General features: G+C 36.7%; 1 protein-coding gene across 1 annotated transcript in view; it reads left to right on the top strand.

Moving 5' to 3' along the window:
- CHD7 (chromodomain helicase DNA binding protein 7) overlaps nt 1-12,334 on the top strand; it is a 129,686-nt gene that overhangs the window by 61,718 nt on the left and 55,634 nt on the right. The window contains exons 4-6 of the mRNA XM_011982173.1: nt 1,437-1,574; nt 2,624-2,689; nt 9,334-9,389. Of these exons, the coding sequence (XP_011837563.1) occupies nt 1,437-1,574; nt 2,624-2,689; nt 9,334-9,389 (260 nt within the window). The remainder of the gene's footprint in view (nt 1-1,436; nt 1,575-2,623; nt 2,690-9,333; nt 9,390-12,334) is intronic.

Genomic DNA, 12,334 nt, shown 5'->3' with positions numbered 1-12,334 from the left:
TAGCATTCATCAGATTCTTTAAAAAGTTTTATTTCATAATTCTTAGAAAAAATTTTGTATAAAAATTTTTCTCAATATTTTTATTTCTTCTGTGTGCTTTGCAAACTCATTCCATAGGTTGTAATATTCTTGAATTCATTAGCAGCTTAAAATTTTACGTGTCATTTTCAAATTTAGATTTCACATACATATATCAATAAAAAGGTTATTTCTCCTTATTTTTAATTAGCTTGCAAAATGAATTATTTGACAAAACAGTTAAATAGTGTAGAATTATTATGAACAAAGAGTTCAGAACCTCTTGTTCTGCTCCATTTGCTTCTTTCCCCATCTTTATAACTATTAATAGTCTGTTGTGTGTTTTTTCAGATTCCTTTGTTTAAAGCCATATACATATACATTCATTTTTTAGCAAATACTCATTGAGGCATAGAGAAGTAAACAAGATATGCAGTCTTTTTGTCTTAAGAAGTTAATATATCAATGAGCTGCACACATCTAAATAGATAACATTTTTTATTTATCTTAAATAGAATCTTAAGCTACTTCTTGTTATGTGGCTTGTTTTTCTTTTTATTTTACAGTTTATCTTGCAGATATTCCCAAACTTCCTGGAAGTGAAGGTAGTGAGTCAAAGAGTCTGCGTGTGTAAGTTTTGATGGATAGGACCACATTGTCCTGCAAGGACTGTATGGGTTGCATTTTGACCACAGGATTGTGAGAATACCCAGTTTGCCAGTAATCCTGCTAATACTGGCTGTTACCAATCTTTTTAATTTTAACCACTATGCTAAAAACATATTTTTAAAAGTAAAATTACTTTTCATAGTCATTCATTATGAATTTTGCCATTTAACTCTTCATCTCTTCAGAAATTTTCAGAGTATTTCTTTTAGGATCAAGATTAAAATACAAAAACCTTTCATTGAAAATGGCCTGAAATATCTTGGGTACCTTGGATAGCATTATAACAATATTTGTATAGAACTTTATAATTTACAGATTATCTTCTAATGCACTGATTTTTTTGGACTTTTTATATGGGAAAAATGTTAAAATGTACAAAGGTAGAAGGAATAGTATAATGAACCCCTGTAGATTCATTAGCCAGCTCCAGTATTGCTGCCACTTTTGATGGACATACTGACTGAGTGAGGAACCAGATTTGTTGTTATTTCCATTTTCCCAGTTGAAGGGCACGTAGCTGGGAGTGGCAGGGCTACAGCTGTTCCAGGCGTCTGACTCCAGATTTCCACCCATTTCTATTTTATTTATTACCACTGTGATCTTTTCACATCATTTATAGGATTAACATTATCACCTTTTCCTTAAGATTAATTTTTAAAAAATTCATCCTTCCACTCGGTGCCATTATAAAGAGCATTTTTCTTTTTAATCATTAAGTTCAAGGCCACTGTGTTGGGTTTTTGTTTTAGAAGAGACGGTCCAGCAGACAGGTGAAGAGAAAGCGCTACACTGAAGACCTGGAGTTCAAGATTTCCGATGAGGAGGCAGATGATGCAGATGCTGCTGGGAGGGATTCCCCCTCCAACACCTCGCAGTCAGAACAGCAGGTTAGTGCCAGATTTGTGGGATTTATGGATGCATTTTAAAGATGGACTGGAAATTTCATTGCTGCAATCTGAGAAGTGCAGTGGAAGCTTTGTACTTTCAGCAAGGGAACATCCACCTAATGTTGGATAATGTGCTATGGGAAATACGTTGTTTAGCAGTATCTTTTAAAAAGCCCTGTTCACTGCAATTTATTTTTATATAAGCCTGTGATATGTAATTTGACACAATTTTGGAGAATTAATGGTCTATGCTGAGGAAGAGCCAGAGTTAAAATATAAGGAGGCTGAATATACCTCTGAGAATTCAGTGCTGTGGCTTCTGGGACTTTAATAAACCACTCAAGCTTGTCTCCTGCTGTTAGGCACTGTGAGAACCCCTTTATGAAATTACTGCCTTGTAGTACCCAGCAGGGTGTACTTTATTCTCTGTGCAATGTAAATGATGGATAAAACAGTTTGTATAAAATATGGGTAGTGTAGGATTGATCATTATAAAGATCTTTTTTAAAAAAAAAAATGCTTTTTTCTTACCATTACTGTACTTTAGTTAACAAACTGGTAACCCGTTGAAAAGTGTATTAAATGCACCTTTGCGTTTTATTTGGTAATTTTTTCTATATTAAGTTGTTACATAATGTTTTATGTGACCTCCATAGATAAAAGATGCCTACTATAGCAGAATGATGAGTATCTTTACCCCATGGGTATAGATGAAGAAAAGTTGTATTTTTGACTGCTAACATGTAGAAATTATTTTGTCTTGGTGGCTTGAATTTCTGATTGCTCTCTAGCTTTAGGGACCTAGGCTGGTCCACATAATTAAACCATATAATCATGAAGTAATAAGCACGAATCTTCCTTTTGCCTTTCAGTAGAGTGAGATTTTTGTTCCTTTCAGTCGTGTGTCTCACTGATAACTTTGTGCCCAGTGACTTAAAAGATGTGGAAGTGGTAGCAAAAGGGAAAGATTTCTTGCTCTTATAGCTTGAGATGAGATGTTTTCTATTTGAATTGATTCACAGGACTCTTTTTTTTTTTTTTTTTTTAAGGAATCTGTTGATGCAGAAGGCCCCGTGGTAGAAAAAATTATGAGCAGTCGTTCAGTAAAAAAGCAGGTGAGTGCCATTTGGAACGATTAAAATCTGTGAGGTGTATGCAACTCTTGCAGGATTGTTGGCTTTGTAATTTTCTTTTAAAATTCTAATATTGTAAAATAAAACTTCTAGTAATAATTCTAATCCTGTCTAATTTGTTAACCCAATATGAATCTTTGGGATATTTGACCCCAAATGAAATTAAAATATATCAAGCAGTCAGTGCTTTATTACACCATTTAGAGTGAACTAGAAACTCAAAAGTCTCCAAATAAATGTATGGGACTTTCAAAGTTGTAGACTGCCTTTTTCATAAATATTATTCATAAAAATCAAAACATGAATTTACTTCTCATCTCTCTTAGGAAGGTTTTCCCCCCTCTTTCATGTTAGGATGGAAATTCTGTCATTTTAGCAAGTAGGTGTTTTCTCATGTGTATTGTAACATTTTCTCATATACAATTATTCATTTCTTTCTTGCCAGTGCAAAAGTGAAATACAGGTCTATTTTCAGTGTAATTTTAAAAAATAGTTTTGACTTAGTACTTCAGAGTTATTCAAAGTTTCTGTTGATCTGCAAAGGTGAGCTCTAAGTATCTGTCACTAGTCTGATTGCTTTGTCATTGAGGTACTCATATGCTCTTTAACAAAAAATGCCAGTGACACCGTGTTTTCTTTTACTGATGAAAATTCCCTGTTTTAGCCACCTCCCTTCTTACAGCCCACTTTGAGAAAATGCTTTGCTTAGTTTGAATAATTACATAAACCTGCAGGTGCATTAGGTATTACAACATGCAATTTTTCGTGTCTCTAGGAAGTAGTCTGCTTTAGACATAGGTGTCTGTGTCGCAGCTTCAGTCGTTATCGATTCCACACAGTTCTTTCTTTGTATTTGCTTTCAAGGAGGGTGGAACTACAACTTCATGTTTCAGCATGTAAAACAAACTTCAAAAAATTAACAAATAAAATGTAAAGACATGGTCTAGCTATGAACTCCTGGGCTCAAACAATTCTCCTGCCTTGCTCCCCCAAAGTGCTGGAATTACAGGTGTGAGCCATAGTGCCTAAAGTTGTTTATTTTTAGTAAAATGTATACAAAGTATCTCCCAGTAAGAGAGTTGAGGAATGGAGGATTTACAGGACTCAGTGAGAGTCCTATAATAAAGTGAGATCTCAGGCTTATCAAATAGGAAACCATTACCATTCAAATACTGCTGTTGAGTGATCCTTGAACATGTTATTGCACCAGCAGGTAAACTTCTCTTTACTTTCATGTTAATACTGTGTGCTTTGCTATCATGTGATTCAAGGTATGAATTTTTATCGAAATATGTATCTCTGGTTTGTAAGAAGAGCAATATGTCAGAGTGTTTTCCAGTTGAGTATAGGGGATACGGTGTATGGAGTGACTGGCTATCTTGGTGACTTTTTGAATGTGAAGGTTTCCTGATGAATGAAATGATAAAATCTCAGCCAAATTTTCCACCTGCTCAAGTAGAAACAAGCACTATTTAACTCATTAGAAGGTTGCACTTTTGTCCTACTAATGACTCTAGAACTACTAATTTATGAATTGTAGATATATGGTAAAATTTAAATACTTGACATGCTTTGAAGAACAACCCCCTTCACTGAATTGAAGTGACTTATTTGAGTAAATAGCATGTCGTTTAGATGGGATATATTAATTTTCATTCAATTGATAGTGCTTCAGCAGGCATACTCAGCAGGTTTAGGGGTTGCAAATTATAATTAGCTCTATTATTCAGAGCTACTTAGACTATACATTATGTAGAACACTGCTTTTTCTTTCTGTTTTGCCCACTTTAGGGTTTTTGTTTTCTTTTCCTCTTTAGCTACCCTTTAAAGATAGGTACCCATGGTTTAGGAGTAGATACTGTTAACCATTTACTGATGATTGGGTTTATCTTATCATAGGAGATTAAAAATCACTGTACAGGAGGGTGGACATTTGTTGAGTTGGTGAATTTGAAGCTGGAGAAAATTAATGGAAAAAATTATTCTGGAAGGGAGATATGCTTCGAGGTATGATTTAAAATAAAGAAGAGATGTGGAGCTCATGGAATTACTTGTCAGTTACTGGTATTTCTTAAAGGGCAATAAAAAAGCGTTAGAAGGTACTAAACATTAACAGGTGCTAACTTTTTAAACTGCTAATATTCTCAAAGTAAGTAGTTTAGTTATCACCTTTAATAACATTGGAAGAAAGTGTTGCGAATAGAAACAAAAGGAAATTTGAGATTTTTTGTGGATTCGATCTGTGCCTGCTGGTCTGTTTCTTATTACCATGAATAATTTAATAATTGGCTGTGAGAAGGTGTCTTTATCTCTGCCAGGCAGCGCTGTAGAAACTGGCTATGAGCTCTGCATGGTGTTGACACAGAGTAGAGACTCCATGTTTTTCAAAGTCAGGTGACCTCATCACTATGGCCTGAGAAGCATCATGATCCATTATGATGGAGTTGTGCAAACATAAAACTCACTTGGCAGAGGCACCCTAATTCAGCACCTCATATTAAATAGGGGTAGCTCAAGCATTTATGTTGTTCTAAACCCAGATTAATGTCTATGACACCTAGTTGCATGAGGTAGTTGGTACCTATTTGAATTTTGAGGTAGATGTATGAGTAGATACTTGGATTGTATAAAGGCTTATTATTTTGTTTTCCTTGTTTAGTCAGCCTGTAGCTATTTCTGCTTTGAGCCATTCATCTTTGGAGAATAATTCAAAGATTCTTTTTTTTTTTGTATCAGAAGGCCAAAAGTAGTTTTAAAAGTGAATTGTGACTGTATTCCCTAAAATTCTTTATTTTTCTTTAAGTTAACTACAGGACGTATTTTCAGAGTGTGTGTTTTAATTCTTTAGTTGAGCCTCCTAGAGTGTAAAGAAGGCAAAACTCTTAATCTCATCTATTATTATGTCCTTGTTGTTTCCCTAAGTGAACTGTGATTTGGTGTCTCTAGTAAAGTAATACGGTAGGTTGGGCCAGAAGTCAAAAGGGATTCATACCTATGCCTTATTGATAACTTTATTGAGGTGCTTTTTCATTCTTTTGTGTATTATTTAACAGAATTTTCTTTTTTTTGTTTCTCTGTAGTTTAGTTTCTTGACTATGACTACTTAATTTAGTAGTAGGACGCATAGAAAAGGCCTAAGTTAGGCCTACACTCTGGGTGGCTATTTAGAATCCAAGTGGCTAGAGAACTCATTTATTGCCTTCTCAACATTTCTGGTTTGCTTGAACAGTGGGACAAGTATGGCTTAGTATGTTTGAAACTTTAAATTTCATATGAATAATAAGGATTTCCATAGACTAATTTTGGAACTAATGAAAAGGTGTATACATTTCTCAGAAAAATTCTGTTTAATTCATAATATTACTGGATTCTCAAATTTAATGGTAGCTGCTCAAGAAATAAATCTGAGTGTTGTGTATATATGTGTGTGTATGTATGGGAATAGTGCTGTGACTTAGTTATTCGTTGCCTATGCCCATTGTAGAATGGCTTCTGAAAATGGGGCTTAGAGGTGAGAGGTTTTGGGGTGGGGGCTGTTGTAAGCTGTCATCAGAGGCTGGTCAAACGGCCTCCCATTTAGTAAATAATTGAAATGATGTTTCTGAGGGCTTATGAATTCACACACTTTTGTTAAATTGTTTTACTGTTCAGTAAAAGAAAAGAGGTCAGCATGATCATATTTATGTGAAAGAAACAGTGAAAAACAGCTCTATTTATAGTTTTAGGGGCAAGAAGGTGGTGATCCAATATGTGTGGTCCGTTAAACAGAACAAAGTATTGTATTCTGAAACATCCTAAAGATAACAAGCCCTGGGACATTCTGTACCAGCTCCAGGTGCTGCTAAATGAAGTTTCAGAACCTAGTTGGTTCCTCCTAGGCAGCCCTAGACTCTCTTGTCAGGCATCTTCACAGCAGGTTCCCAGAGGAATAGCTATCATGACAAGAAAGTGGGTAGTAATGAGAGTTGGGGACAGATGGCTGTAAGAGTCAGAGCTTTCTGGGAACAGACTTGAGACAGAATAAAAACTGTCTTTACTGTTCAAGATTTGATCCTGTATGTTTTGGTGCCCACTTGGAATTATGGGATGATGAGACCATTTAGAATGAGAAGGAAAGGGACAGTATGAGAGAAAAGATCAGATAGAAGAATCAGGAGAAATAATAAGAGCATAGACATGATAAATCTTGTTTATGATTTATAACATATATCAGTTATATAAATGATACATGGTTTTGAAAATGCCTTCAAAATTGAAAAAAATATAATTATTATCAGAAGGGCAAAAGCTCAGACCTTTGAGTTCCATTCTTGATTTGAATTTCATGGTAATGCTGTGTGAAGAATCAAAGGATCTAGTTTCATCCTTGCTTCTTGCTTCTCTTTTTCCCTGATCATCTACTATCTTTTTGTCTTTCTGCTGGAATGTCTGGTTCTCTATAAAGATAATATATCTTGAAATGGGAGGCCGGGTGCTGTGGCTCAAGCCTGTAATCCCAGCACTTTGGGAGGCCGAGGCAGGCGGTTCAGGAGGTCAGATCAAGACCATCCTGGCAAACACGGTGAAACCTCGTCTCTATTAAAAATACAAAAAAAATTAGCAGGGCATGGTGGCGGGGCCTGTAGTCCCAGCTACTCGGGAGGCTGAGGCAGGAGAATGGTGTGAACCTGGGAGGCGGAGCATGCAGTAAGCTAAGATTGCGCCACTGCACTCCACCCTGGGTAACAGAGAAGAGCAAGACTCCATCTCAAGGGAAAAAAAAAAAAAGAAAGGAAAAGAAAAAGAAATGGAAGTAGAATGGGGAAATATTAAGACTAGAGAAAAAAGTAGGGTGGGTCTTGGATGGATTGCCACTTGAACTTGATAGTATTTATTTACAAATTAATTCCATGTTCCATTTATGTTGCTGGTTCTTGAAGCCATCCAACAAACATTTATTTTTATTTTGGATAACTAAAAGTCTATGACATAGAAGGCGTTCTGAATGCATTAGTTTAAAATAATGCTTTATAGTTATCACCTTTCATAGATCCATTAGGGCACAACCAGATATTAATAGATATTGACCACTCCTGCATGTCCAGACTCCTTCTTGATGATTTCTAGACAGGCCAAAACTACTTAAAATATAGGTTTAGCTGGGTGCAGTGGCTCGTGCCTGTAATCACATCACTTTGGGAGGCTGAGACGGAGGGATTGCTTGAGCCTAAGAGTTTGAGACCAGCCTGGGCAACATGGTGTAAAACCCAGCCTACAGAAAATACAAAATTAGCTGAACATGGTGGTGTGTACCTGTAGTCTCAGCTACTTGGGGAGGTGGCAGGGAGGCGCAGGGGTTGCTGAGGCAGGAGGGTTTCTTGAGCCTGGGAGGTTGAGGTTGCAGTGAGCCATGTTTGCACCACTTCACTCAAGCCTGGGTAACAAAGAAAATCCTATCTCAGAAAAGAAAGAAAAAAAATTAGGTTTAACTGTTATAAGTGAGAGTTTCAAAGAAAAGTTTAAGTTCACAATCTTTGAAAATAGTTTGAAGGTTAGAGATTGAGGGGACTAGTACCTTTGAACAGATCTGTGCCCGTCTATTATCCAGTAGAAGCCTTTGCTCTTCCGTTTGTTCTTTGCCATGTTCCTACTTGCCTTGATTTTCTTCGAAGCATTTTGGAGGTGGCTGAACAGCCATACATGACCCTCAAGGCAGGCTTGGGGTCTCTTGTAAGAGTGTAAAAGCAATCCCCAAACATCTGTAAGTGGTGTTTATATTTTAGATCCCTGATTTATCTGATCAAATGTTCCAGAAGGAAATTACATATTATGACTTGCTTAAGAGCCTAAAACCAAAAGGGGAATAAAAAGAGATGCCTAAAATATCATCTGAACATTAACTTCTGCATACACTACAGCAGGTAGGATCAAGGGAGATATTATAGATAATCTTACTACTGAAAACTCTTGATTTGGCTGACATGTATCACAATTTTAACCTTACCTAAATGTAGTATTTGGAGTGTTAATTTTATTTGGCTGCTATGTGTGTGAGACATCTTGTCTGAGAGATTTTAATTGTACCATTGAGTGAAACTATGAATAGTGATGCACTGAAATTATAGCATAAGAACAAGGTTTAGTTTTATATGGTTTCTTGTTTAGAGTTATTAAGTATATGGAGAAATAAATGTCTTTTAAATATTTTAAAACATTACAAAACCCACAATGTAAAGTTGCCATGAGGCAGCCAAAAATAATACATATGGCATTCAGGAGAGCAGTTGCTAATTGGCTGCTGCCTGAGAAAATGGTACACTTGGCGTCTACTTAACACTGTGGGTTTGGCAGAAAGCCAAATTTGGGGTCAGGTTGTTGTGAATGAAGCTGCATGTGGTTAGGGAGGAGTTAAAGTGATTCATGTCTTAGAAGCTCTTGCATGTCGGGCAGAGGTGCGTGCATGGGCCTGAGCGTGGCAGTCTCCATGGCCCTGGCCGCCTCCCAGCTCACAGCGTGCTCATCTTACGTGAAGGGCCTGTGCTGCTCTTCTCAGTCCTGTTTTGTGCTCATATGGGAGTAAATCATTACTTTTAAAATACTGTAGTAGATGGTTTTAAGTATGTGCCTGAAATTTTCTTTTGTTGCAGAAGGAATCTGGAGAGGAGGTAGAAATTGAGGAATTCTATGTGAAATACAAAAACTTGTAAGTAAATTGTGATTTTGTTTTTATTGGGGGGCTATATTTTCCAAGTAGTAAGCAACCATTTTTTTTTTTTTTTAGTTGGTGAATTAAGAAACTTTGGTATGATTTCTTTAGTCATCATGGCCTGGGATGCCATTTTTTAACTAACTTTTGTATGTTTGATATTTTGTGAATTTTTCTGGAAAATGTGTAATTGGTGTAAAAGTTGACTAACTTCCGTATATAATCAATAAGTATTTTTTTAGAGAGGATAAAAACTTCTACAATAATAGAAAAATGAATAAAGCAGTATTTCCCTGTCCTCTGATCATGAATTCTACCCTGTGGGGCTACACTTCGTCCCTTCACCTGTGCATAGGGTGCAAGGCCCTAGACACAAGAACTCTCCTGTGGAATGAAAGTTCTAGAGAACCATGGCATCACTCAGGTTCTAAAATGCAGTGAGCTATAGGTTTATCTATTTTTGTTTGTTTTTGATATTTATTTAGTAGATTTGAATTCATAACTAAAAATCCGAATTGAAAAACACAGTGAGTTGTTGTCCTTGTAGATTCTGTTGTAAGCAGTACACCTGGCCCAGACAGACATTGCGATGAGCTAGGGTGTTTTCAGAGTCAGTAATCATTCTGCTGAAGAAGACTGAGGCCATTTTGTAACCTAAATAACAATCACAGAACAAGGACAAAATGTTCATTGATAATGTAAACATTAAATTTATTTTTTTACCCCTTTTAAGACAAAGGATTAAACCACCATATTAATACATTCTTAGGGCTTTAAAGAGAAGCTTTTGTGAGTTGCTGTGAAAACAGCCTCAGAAAATTTACCCCACCCTAGAAAATGAAAGCATCAGGTGCCATGGGTTTTCTATCATTCTCTCTTGTTGTAGTTGGCACTGTTAATAGATTGATGCGCTTCTGAAGAAGTTGTGAGTAAAACCTTTTATCAAGTAAAAAGATAAAGAAATCTCTATCAGTTTTATCATGAGAGTTCAATGAAATACAGTCTGACAATTTTAAAAATGCTCGGAAAATGTTAACTGTCGTCATTCTTTTGTCCTCAGAGCATGTCAGTTTACACATGTGGAAATTATGCCTACAACACGATTTCCTATGGTAAGGAGGAGGTAAACTAAGTAAACCAAAGGGAGAGAGTTCCCTTGTAGATTTACCAAATTGAAACAAGAGCATAGGAGTTCAAATATCAATCACCAAAATAATGGTACTACCAGAGAGACCTCCAGATCAGTGTGTGACAGTGAGGCCTGAGCTGCCTCCTTCCAGTCAGCCTGTTAGTGACCCCAGAGATGGGCTCCGAGTTCCTGACCAGGTGGCACTGCCAGACCAGGAGACTCTAGCCCTTCTCAAAAGTCATTTGAGATGAGGTAAAGGGAGTTTTGGAAAAAAAAAATAGCTTTTCTGACTGTTGTTATTGAGAGCTAAGAGAAGATTTCCATAAAACTACGAGTTTTTGTTAGCCTTATATTTGTACACAATTTCACATTTATAGAAAAATTGTAAAAATAGTACAAAGAATTTCTGTTTTTCTTTTTGTAGTTAATGTGTGTCTTCTGGAAAGGTACTTTAAGACTTAAATATGGTAATGGTTGCGAAGGGATGATTTACTAATTCCATCATTTCTTCTACATTGATTGGTTGGGTTTTACTGTAGGGAAGAGCTTTACCCTCTTGTCCATTTGTTAATTTATAGCTGAGCGGACTTGTGGCTTCTCATTTTATTCAAGGGATTATAACCCTTTACTGTTGTAGTATTTACTTTGCCCACATTATACCAGATTTGGCCAGTGGGAGCCCCTTCAGACTGGCTCTTCTGTCCTTTTGCCTTGTCTTCATTTTTCTTTGAACACTTTCTTGCTTTCTGGTACCAGAGGATGTTCCAGGCTTGTCTCGTAACTTCCCTGTTTTAGTTATGGAATCAGTTACTTCTCCAAGAAGGCTTGGTTGTTTTCAGTGAACGGGGGGCACTGAGAAACCAAGATTTGGGCTTTAGGTGTTCCTTGTTGCTGAGGAATTGTTGCTTCTAGTGCCTCTCAGTGGATGGGACTGGGAGAGTGTACACGTGTGTGTGTGTGTGTGTATGTATGTCTGTGTGTGTGTATATATACATACATATATCGAGTTACACACACACTTATCTGTTTATCATATACACACACATATTTACCTACCTCTCCAACACAACAGCAAAAACAATGTCTATATATTGATACTTACAGTACTATTTCAGCAGCTCAGAGTTTGTTCTCTCCTTTCCCCTTTAATATTAGTAATTCCCTTCTTCAACCAGAGTAAACCTGGCTCTTTTATTTTTTATATTTGCTTTTTTGTCAGTCCTAACATATATAGGAAGTGATTTCAGAATTACTAGTCCATATTTCTGTGAAAAAGAAGCCTATATTTGCTTAGTTTTTTGTCTTTAGTTTGAGGGCATAGGGACTAAAACTTTATCCAAAATTTCCTTAGGTTGGTTATTCTCTTTTCCTACCCCACCAGTGTGGTTTGTTACTTATTTCAGGCGTGCCTAGTCCCCAGGCCATGGATCAGTACTGGTCAGTGTCCTGTTAGGAACCTGGCCGTACAGCAGGAGGTGAGCGGCAGGCGACTAACCATTATCACCTGAGCTCTGCCTCTTGTCAGATCAGCACGGCATTAGATTCTCATAGGAACGTGAACCCTATTGTGAACTGTGCATGCGAGGGATCTAGGTTTTCCATGAAACTGGTCCCTAGTACCAAAAAGGTTGGGGCCTCATGATTTATTTGATACACAGTGTGTTTCCTTAGTTTTGGTTTGTATTTGTATTCCATTTTAGCCCCTGCTTGTTGATTTTTATTGTTTTTCAAGTTTGTGAAATATTAATATGTTACAAAAGTTAGAACTATACAAAAAAGAAGTGTAGTCTTCCCTTCCTTTCCACCCCATTCC

This window comes from Mandrillus leucophaeus, unplaced genomic scaffold, assembly GCF_000951045.1.
Source record: "Mandrillus leucophaeus isolate KB7577 unplaced genomic scaffold, Mleu.le_1.0 Scaffold236, whole genome shotgun sequence".
NCBI classification, from domain to species: domain Eukaryota; kingdom Metazoa; phylum Chordata; class Mammalia; order Primates; family Cercopithecidae; genus Mandrillus; species Mandrillus leucophaeus.
Note: the sequence above shows the minus strand (reverse complement) of the source record. Positions and strands in the feature narration are given on the sequence as shown.